Source organism: Oreochromis aureus, linkage group 10 (genome assembly GCF_013358895.1).
Source record: "Oreochromis aureus strain Israel breed Guangdong linkage group 10, ZZ_aureus, whole genome shotgun sequence".
NCBI lineage: Eukaryota > Metazoa > Chordata > Actinopteri > Cichliformes > Cichlidae > Oreochromis > Oreochromis aureus.
The window spans coordinates 17637362-17648193 of NC_052951.1; the positions used below are offsets into that span (position 1 = coordinate 17637362).

At 39.6% G+C, this 10832-nt stretch overlaps 1 protein-coding gene across 1 annotated transcript in view; it reads right to left on the minus strand.

Annotated features, from left to right (window-relative positions):
* Positions 1 to 6029, minus strand: part of rxfp2a (relaxin family peptide receptor 2a) — a 43665-nt gene extending 37636 nt beyond the window's left edge. The window contains exons 1-2 of the mRNA XM_031729131.2: positions 5918 to 6029; positions 5701 to 5823 (exon numbers count right to left, since the gene is read on the minus strand). Coding sequence (XP_031584991.2) covers positions 5701 to 5755 — 55 coding nt within the window. The 5' untranslated portion in view covers positions 5756 to 5823; positions 5918 to 6029. The remainder of the gene's footprint in view (positions 1 to 5700; positions 5824 to 5917) is intronic.
* Between the last annotated feature and the right edge of the window lie 4803 nt (positions 6030 to 10832).

Below are 10832 nucleotides of genomic sequence, written 5' to 3' on the forward strand. Positions count from 1 at the left end.
TACGTAGAAAAGGATCCTGGTGTAGAAAGTAATATTAAAAAAATTCTAACAACAGTTTATCAAGCTTAAACATGCTGCTGTTGTTCAGCCGCTGGTTTCCTCTTTCTGGCGTAAAGTGGGCCAAAAACAAAGAAGAGAGGGACTCACGACAGAAAAGCCGATCAGCTGATCATTGATCAATGTCATGATTTCAAGTAGCAACAGGAGAGGGAGGGAGGGAGAAGAGGCAGTCGCTCTATATATCGGTTGTTAAGCTTAACGTGGGAATGCTTTACAAACATTGAGAGATGAACTTACACACTTGCTTTACTTCTCTGGGACACTTTTCTCGGAGATGAAATGCCGGTTTGGAAGCACATAGCCAGGCTCCGAATGCTCAACCAGACCCCCGACAGGTCTCGCACACCACAGCCCCTCTATCACGTGACGCATACCGCTCCGACGTGCTCATGAGTTGGGTTACACCATGTCGCAAGTTTTGTGAGATGCTTTTGTGATATTTAATGGATCGAATTACATTTTTTATTTCTCTCCGATCCAGTAATTTAGGTCAGTATCGGACCGATACGTAATATCGGATCGGTCCATCCCTACCTTTTATATTTTGTTGTATTTTTGTATTTACTTGTGAGTCTGCATTTTGGGTCCAAACTCATCTCTTCGCATCATGACACAGTGAGGTAAAATGCTGACATTCACTTTGAATGTCCTCGCTCTCATCAGAATACAGATGTAAACAACGAGTCAGGGTTTTACTTCAAACCCACTGTGCCAGAGAACAGGGCCAGTGCACACATGGTTTATTAATCATTTATTATTAATGTGTAATGATAAGCTAGATCCACCAGCTTTTATTGTTGTTTTTTGCACATAAAGCATAAAAAAAGAAAACACACTCAATGGAAGGCATAAATCCTAAGTGAATGTGACTGACCAGGGAATAAAGAAAAGACTTCACAGTTTTTAAAGCCCTCTGCCGATCAAATCCACAATATGTTACGGATATTTTAATTCCCTAATTTTCTTTCAGTTCATTGAGGTCATCCTCCCAAAAATTTCTCTCAGTGGTCTCTAATTTATTTTTTATTTAAGCCCTTTTATAAATTTAACCCAGGGCGTTTATACAATTTTATTTTGTTATTTCATTTGAATGGTTACTGTCATTTTAAAAAAAATCTTTGTTTATGTGAGCTTGTTGCTATGTACACCTACAGTGTAAGTAAATTTACCTGACTTGATGAATGAGCTCTCCAAATAGGAGTTTTTCCTTAGGGCTCATATTTTAAACCGAATCCCCGTTTTCTTTGTGTCATGTCAGAAAATGTGGGCCCTGATCCACAGAGTTTTAATAACAGTGCTTAACAGTACTGTAAGAATTTGCGATAGAAAACATGCAATTTAAACAATGCAACAATTGATTTTCAACATAAATATTAAGAAGAACAATGCACTCAAAGCTCTTTGCATGCCTTATGTAATATGTAGAACAGGGATGCTGAACTCATCTTAAATCGAGTGCCACATACAGCTCACATTGATCCCATTTTCTAAATGGGCCAGATTTGAGTCTCTGAGGGTCAATTCTGGCCCCTGAACCTTATGATTGACACCACTCATGTACAAACAACAAAAAGAAACAAATTACAAGAAAACTTCATGTTTGACATCCCCACTCATCTGATTTTGGCTAAAATGCACAACATGTAAGGCTCCAGTCATCGTGGTTACTAGGAAAAAATTGGCTTTCCTGTATACCCTGACCACTTGTATGTGGTTTTTCGGGTTCCTGGCAGTCGCTGTGAAATCAGTTTCTAAAGACCCGGTCAGTCAGTAACTTCCTAGTAACCACTGGTTGCTAAAGAAAAGAGATAATTCTCCATTCAGTTGACAAGAATAAAAAATAATAGAAAAAAAATAGTCCAATCTACAATAAATAAACAATATAGTTAAAATAAAAGTGTGACAGGCACATAGTGAGGGCTTATGGAAAGTTTCAGGCTTTTTTAGATTTACTACTGCTCGCTGGTGTTTAGTCAGTGGGTGTTTGGAGGCAAATTGCCATCTTCAATGCAAACTACAGGCAGCCCTAGCAATCTGACACCAACCAAAGCAGTCTCAGGGAAGTTTGTAGCGTAGAACCCTCTTTGACGCCAGTCGAGGAATACTCACTTTTCCCTAGTGGCCGGAGGTCCTGTAGGCTGCCAGGACTGTGACACTGAGGCTAAAAGCAGCAACTAATAAAAGAGAAAGTGAAATGTAGCTGTGACATCTTCTTTTTGTGAATGCCTGTTTCAGTACTTCGATACCAGAGGTGTCAGTCATTTTATATCACGGGCCACATACAGCCTGCTTTGATCTTAAGTGGCCGAACCAGTGAAACTCTCCTTCCTGTGTAAAGAAGTCACATATTTAACTGTTTTTCTAAACATTAAAGAAAAAGCTGCTGTTACAAAAAAGAAATCTGTCAGCATGACTCTTTGGACTTAAACTGTAAGAAATAAATGTGCAAAATTACAGAATAAGTTCTGGCAGCTAATTTCTCAGACTGTCCAGTTTTCTATTTTTATTTTTGTTTTGTTTTTTAACAGTAGTCATAAAACAGGCTTGGAGAAGTTTGAAACCTTTTGTCCTCCACAATGGAAAATAGCTGAAAATAAAAACAGGTATCACTGTAGCCAGCTCCTAATTCTATAAATTCTGCACTCAGCTTTGCATTGAAATGCAGCCAGACACTGCTCAGTTTGCATTTTGCTTCACTTTTTCCCGACACGCTTACATTTGAATCCAGTGTTGTGCCAAAAATTGATTGTCCGCAAAAAATCGATTGTCCATATTTAAAAAGCTGTAAATCACTCGTTGGACCATAATATGTGAAATTATGGTCCCAATCCCGTGAACTGTCTCAGTCTCGCCTGAAGTCCTTAAAGGGGAAAACATACAACCTGAAAACAAAATTCTATTTCACTTCATTTCAGCACATTTTAAAAAATAAACTACAACACCTCTTTGCATTTTTCCCCTTTCTTTCTTATATTTTGCATATTTCTCCCAATTACGTGTTTCACATTATCAAAAATTTTAATATTAGACAAACTAACCCATGTAGGTATAAAGTGCAGGTTTTATTAAATTATTATTTCATTTAATAAGGGAAAATAATTGATTCAAACTTAACTGACCCTGTGTGAAAAAGAAATTTCTCCCTAAGCCAGAGAACTGGTTGTGTCATCCTTGGCAGCAAGAACTGCAACTGGATAACTGGCAATGAGTCTTTCACATCACTGTAGAGGAATTTTGGGCCACTCTTTTTGGAGGATTGTTTTAATTTGGACACATTAGTTGGTTTTTGAACATGAACGACCTGTTTAAGGTCATGCCAAAGGATCTGAATTTGATTTAAGTGCAGACTTTGATTGTTTGTTTCTTTTGGGGGCATTCAGAAGTGAATTTGCTGTTTAGGCTAGTTCACCGGCTGTATAACCCAAGTGCTCTCGAGCTTCTGGACACTCTTCTTCAGGGTTTTCTGGTAGAGAGATGAATTCATGGTTCCATCAATTACGGCAAGACGTCCAGCAGCAAAGCAACCCCAGACCATCACACTACCACCACCATGTTTGACTGTTGGTATCACATGCCATGTAATGACTTTTTCACACACGGTCAGATTAACTTTTTTCCCTTAATAAATAAAATCAGCATTTGAACACTGCATTTTGTATTTGTGCTGCACGTTTTTGTCCAATATTAAAATTTGTTTGATAATCTGAAAAACCTAAGTGTAATAAATATTTTAAAAAAGATGAAATCAGGATCATGGAAAATTTATTTTCACAGCATGATTCTTTTAAGTTTGTGATCTCATTCTTTGATTTTAAAACCAGAACTTACTCGCTCAAAATTCATGTAGTTTAGTATAATCCCGACTGAGTTGTTTGGTGGATGAATTACAGGCCACTTCCATCAATGGATCCACACTCTGTTCTGTTTTTGTGTATGATGAACATAGAATGACAGATACAGCCTGCTTTACGTGAAATATGACTACAGTTGAGAGAACCGTCTGTCAAATTTTCCACCTCCACTCAGGCAGTCATGGAAAAGAACAGTGTATGCCGATGTCTCGAGAGTCTTCCAGTAACCATAAAGAAAGACTTAATTTCACACCTCTGTCTGAGGCGGAGGGAACATTCACAGATAAAGAGAGCAGTGGAGAAAGAACACAAAGTGACATCATGTCTGCCTCTGTGCTGTCTGTTCACCTCGAGTGTTTCTATTCAGTCACCAACGGGTCAAATATCAGGTGATCAACACCGATACGCACTCAAATGATAATTTTATTCAGATCTGTAAATATATTAAAGATATTAATAAAATCAAAACTGCTTTAATTTGCAGCTTTTCTCTCCAAATCTTAAAAATAAGCATGATTTTGAGATAAGCTGAGGAGCCTCTGATTCACATCACTGTAAATTCTGTCAGCGTACACTGACAAAACATAAATTAACCCAAAATACTGAATTGTAAAAACTGTAAAGGGTTTCACGACTGGCTGAATTATTGCTTCTGCTTCACTGTATTTTCTGCAGTTGAACCTCCCCGATCGCACAACTGGAAACATCTGTAGTGCAGGTGAGCCGTCTAACACAAAAATATGCTTGACCAGACAGAGGGAAGGACTCGTGCAACCTGTGCTGTCAGCTGCTTGTTGATCCATGACTCATACTGATTCAGTCAGTAAACTCAAGAGCGTCATGGACATTGAATTAAAATGTAAAAAATGTGGTCCGTTCTGTAAATATGTATTAAATAAACTCTTGTAAGTGAAATATTGAGATGCAGCTGATACTTTCCTGCAGTGTGGATGTTGTGTGGTCTCTTGTTTGCCGCCTACTGACTCACACATGCCTCCGTCATGATGTTATCGCTGCTCATTATTAATTTCCCCCTTTTATTTAAAAAACACAAAACCTACAGTATAAAATACATATAATTTCTTGATCTTCATATTAGTAAGTGGTGATTATTCTAACAGTTAATTAGGCGCTTAGGCTTGCACTTATAAGTATATAACATCATACAGTCAAACTTTTCTATAGGAGACGCGAAGATGAGTCTCAGGGTGGGAAGTTGTGGAGTAAATGTAATGGGACGTGCGTGAGTGCAATTTTATATTTCATTTCCAGCACTAACATCAGATTAAAGCATAGCACGAACTGTTATAATTTGTCAGAGAATAAAAATAATATAATTCATACTTTAATATTTCCCACTGGTTCATACAGTTTCGTCCCATTGAGCAATTTAGCGCTTACACAGATTATTACTATCAGTAATGCAAATTCAAGCCTATCACTGCCTCCGAAGCGCATCCTGAATTTTAGGGTCTATGTTTGTTTCTCTCAGATCATTCTGCTCACACTGAAATGAACACTCGCAGTCTGTTTTAGGTTTTTTCACCCTCTGCGGCAGTAATAACACCTCAGTCCGTCTCAGTTCACAGCAGGACAGACGAGACTCTTTGAAACGGAAGCGCGTGGATTCAGTCCTGCAGTTAACAGTGTAAATAATGCTGTGCAGATTTTTTCCTCCCTCCTGTTCGTCACACATGCTGGCACATGAACAAAAAATAAAAAGTTTGAATCTGTTTAGAGCACGAAGAATAATTGAAATAACCTATTGAATGCATTAAAGGGTCTTTACCTTTCAAATGACTGTGGGTCAAGTGGATGAGCAACATGACAGCAGGTACATTCATCCTGAGGCTGTGAGGCTGTCCTGCTCCCGCTGCGCTCCGGCGGCGATGCTCAGACCAAATAAAATAACCTGCAGGTCGCCAAATACAACACAGGAGTAAAGTCCGAGTCCGACCAGTGTCTCAGAGCATGTCCGACATGTGGAATTTAGAAAAAATACAAACCCCTCAAAATGTTGGATTACTATCGGGTTAAGCATGTACCGCGCAAAGTTAAACCGAGATGGTGCTTAAATACATCCCGACACCACTGTGGACTTCCCGGAGCTCAGTGGAGATCTCTCTCTCCCTCTCTCTCTCTCGCTCTCAGTGGGTTGGCTTTATTGGGATGAAGGTTAAGAGCCTCCCCTGAAATTAACATATTCATTGACCTCTTGCCACCTTTGCCTTATTTTTTATGCACGGCTGCAAATGAACCCCACCACATCATGAAGCTTTCCCCCACCTAGTCTTACCTGGACCATGCTCATGATCCATGTGCATGATCTTCTAATGTTAAATACACACACACACACACACACACACACACACACACATCACATATATATATAGCATATACTATATATATATATATATATATATATATATATATATATATATATATATATGCACTAATCATGGCACCATCATGGCAGCACAAGAACAAGCTCTGAGTACAAGATCCATAGAGGCTGGGGTCTATCACACCAGGCAAGACCCCAGGTGCAGGCTGTATCAGATGCCCTGAGACAATCCAGCACATAACAGGGGTGCAAGATGCTTTCAGGCAAGGCATACATGGAACGCCATGAACACAAGTGGTCCGGCATAGGTGTTTCACCCATCTGCGCCGAGTATAACCTGGAAGTCCGTCTCAGGTCAAAATGGGAGATGCCCCAAGGGTGATGGAGAATGACCGAGCTAAGATCCTGTGGGACTTCCAGATACAGACGGACAAAATGGTGGTGGCTAACCAACCGGACATAGTGGTGGTAGACAAACAGGAAAAAGACGGCCGTTTGATCGATGTAGAGGACGAAGAATGACAGCAATATCCTATTGAAGGAACACGAGTCTTTAGCTGGAGAAATACCAAGGGGTCAGAGAAGAGCTCGAGAGGATGTGGAGGGTGAAGGTGATCGGTGCTGTCCCTGTGGTAATCGGAGCACTAGGTGCGGTGACTCTCAAGCCAAATAGTGGCTCCAGCAGATCCACAGGAACAACATCGGAGATCTCTGTCTCAGAAGAGCGCAGTCCTGGGAACAGCTAAGATACTGCCCAGGACCCTGTTGGATTACAGGCCTCTGGTAGAGGACCCGCAGCTTGAAGAGATGGTGCCCGTCCCGACACGTGCTGGGTGTTATATATATATATATATATATATATATATATATATATATATATATATATCAGTGTGTGTGTGTGTATTGGGATATGTTAAGTGTACATATATATATATATATATATATATATATATATATATATATATGCACACACACACACACACACACACACATCATATATATATATATATATATATATATATATATATATATATATATATATATATATATATATATCTTGTATATATATATATGTGTGTATATATATATATATATATATATAAAATGTATTACAGAACTCAATTTGATAAATGAATGCTCCCCACTACTAAATTCACAGAGTAGGTGTATTTCTGCCATAGCCTCACCTGCTGACCAGGTTATAACATAAGATAAGATTTTTATTCTCATTGTGCAGATACTGTATGATGAGCAGAGTGTTACATCTGATGGTGCATTAATATGGGACAAAAAACACGATGAAACACAGACATATGAAACGGAAAAGTCATAAAAACAGACATCAAAAAGTAATAAACATCAATAAACAGACATGTTGCTTAAATCACACACAACCAAATTATTGGATCTGAGAGTTATACCATGTGTTATCAGTGTTAGGAGTGTGCATTTAGTGTCTTTACTGCCCATGTGAAGAAGCTATTTCTTAATTGTTCTACTTTTGATGCTTCTGCACTTTCTTCTTGAGGGCGGTATGGCTGAACGAGTGGTGGCCAGGATGAGGCAGTCTCAGATTCTTATTGCTCTGGTGAGACATCGAGAGCTAGCAGTCTCATCCAGAGAGGGTAAAGGACATCCTATAGTTCTTTTTTTTTTTACACTGACCTTAACACCATTTGCAGTCTTTTCTTGTCAGCCACACTACAGCTGACGTACCACACAGTAATCTCAAATGACTGCACACTCCCAACCATAGGGCGGCAGAAGCTCACCAGTAGCCTCACCTTCAGTTAACTCATCCGTTGAACCCTTAAGAGCTTTCTCCATCACAGATGTTCTGTTAGCTGACCATGAAAGATCCTCAGAGATATGAGTTCCCAGGAATTTAAAGGTGGGGACGGGGACATCTGCACATTTTAGTACTGCATTGGTGGGGTGGGTGGGAGTACAGTCGCGTGTGTATATGGCAAAAGGGAGAAGCAACCCACCTTATTCACTAAAATGTCAGGGATGATGGTATTAAAAGTCGAGGTATAGTTGACAAAGAGCATTCTTACAGCAGATCCAAGGCATTCCAGGTGACTAAGAGCAATATGGAGAGCAGTGAAGATGGCATCACTGGTGGATCTGCTTGCTTTACAGCAGACTGATGGGGGTTATTCTTTGATCTGTTGAAGCACCAGCCTTTAAAGCATTTTGTTCCCACAGGTGTAAGAGTGATGGGTCTGAAGTCACTGAGGCTGCTAATGGTCGAATTCTTGGGGTCAGGGGTTATGGTAGCAGATTTAAGACAGGGCGGGACAGCAGCGAGGGTGACGGGGAGAGATCGATCTTTTCATGTCTGCCCTTTTCACGTTGTTCACAGTGAGTCTCTCCTTGATTAAGTTTTTTTTTATTCTGGCTCAAAATAGAGAGATATTATGCTTATTTATCTCTTTTCAGGTCCAAATAACCAGTTTTTTAGTTTAGTCTTTTCAGTGGCTGTGCTTTGTTTTTCCTTTCGTGTGACGAGACTGTGTCCTGGTACAGAAAGCAGGTGGTTGGTCTCATCACCCAGTGGCATACGTTGTACTTTTCTGGCCTCAACTCTGGTGTTTGGAGGGCATCACTGGCATCACAGCTGCTGTGGTCCCATCAAGATGTTTAAATGTTGATTGATAGTTCGATGATGTCAAGATCAAAGAGCTTATTGCAATTAAGAGACAACAGTCTGTGACACAAAGATGGTTTCTTGCTGAATAATAGCAAATAAATATTCCTGGAAGCAAGTCTCGGAGGTGGTGAAATCTGTTTTGTGTATGTCCGTGTGCTGTGCATCTATAGTCACGAGGAGCCATTGGAGTTTCAGACTTCGAGGAAAAATTTTGGAAGTGAAGATATTTTATGTGCTGTGCTGAGTGTTCCCTGTATGACGCTGAGGGACGGGAATACTCAATACAGCTGAAATGAGTTGGCACAGTGCAACTTTTCTCTGGATGTTCCTCGTGAGATGACAGGGTTGAATAACAGCTGTTCTTATTCTCATGCTTTTCTCTCGGTCTCACTGAAGAGCCTGGGGACGCACTTGGTAACATCTTTGTTTTCCCACTGATTTCTCAGAAAACACAATTTGATATAGTTCAGACAGTACGTGTTCATTTATCATCAAATTCAAAAGATGGAGCTGTTATTTCACACTTGCAGAAGTAACGTGAGCTTTGGGAACAACAGTCACGTTGTTTTCGTTTTTCCATTTCTGTTTTCGTTTTTCCTATTTCCGTTGTGTTTTGTGTGCTTTTACAGCGTTTTTGTTATTGCTGGTGTTGCAGTCCGTTTGGCCTCTCAGGGCCACGGTATGAAACGGCAGATCAACAATTTGAATCACTTGGGAGTAAACACATTAAAATTATAAGCAGTGTATCATTTCACATGACAGTGGTTGTTCTAACTGGGCACCACCACATACATAAATATGTGATATTCTGACAATGACCCATAACAAACCTCTTGTAAACAACAATTCCTTCAATTGCAACTATTTCTGCAGTGTTGGCCAAACCTGTTTGACAATGCACTGTAACCGCCATAATAATAATGTTAATAATAATAATAATAGTAATAATAATAACATTACAGCACAAGTAAATCAGTAAAGCACACACATGAACCCAGTTCATTCATTTCTACCTGCGTTTAAAAACTCTGGCAAAAACAAAATATTTTTATGTTTTAATATTTTTCTTCCCTCAGAAATTTAATTAATTTGATTTAATTACTTCTTGCTCATTTTTGGATAATTTATAGTCGTCATCTTGTCGCCTGGTAGTCTGTTCGTGTCTGTCTGCACTGAAAATTAAATTTTTAATGGAAAAATTAAGTTAGTCTTTATGAGATAAATATTTCTGATGAATACAAGTAATGAATACAGTATTTGTGTTTTATAGGAGATGATGTTTTTTCTGTACTTTTACTAGAGAGAAATTTATTTGTGCCACATTTACACACTCAGTCAGTTGTAGACAGTCACATATCATAACTGGACTACATATACATCACATTTTGCATTTTTTTCTCTCCATATTTTCACTTTAGAAATATCACCTCCCTTCTTAACCACTAATTTGGTGCCATCTTTCATCTGAGATCATTTAATAAGATTATAACCAAGAGCTTGATGTTCTCGCATGATCAAATCAATGACAGTGTCACGTTTTAGTTAATGGACTCAGGCGCAGACCGGGAATCCTTAGCAGAGTTGACAGTTTATTAGTACAAACGACACCAGGTGATACTATTTACAATGTGCTGGAGGGAGGGGAGGGGGGTCCAGGGGTCCAGGGCATGTGAAGGGAAGGACGGGAATCAGACACACTCCAATGGCTCTCTCTTCTCTCTCCACAACGGGGCAACACAAATCCACTCACTCGTCCACACGATAACAGGCAGGCAGGGAAAGGTCCGGGGTAGATCTGCACACAGAAACTGGAGTTAACGGCAAACAGACGGAAGTAACTTTACAGAGTTTAACTCACAAACAGTAGAGTGACTGACGCTGATAGCTCAACAATCCAGCGACGAGTGGCACAGCGCTACTGTCT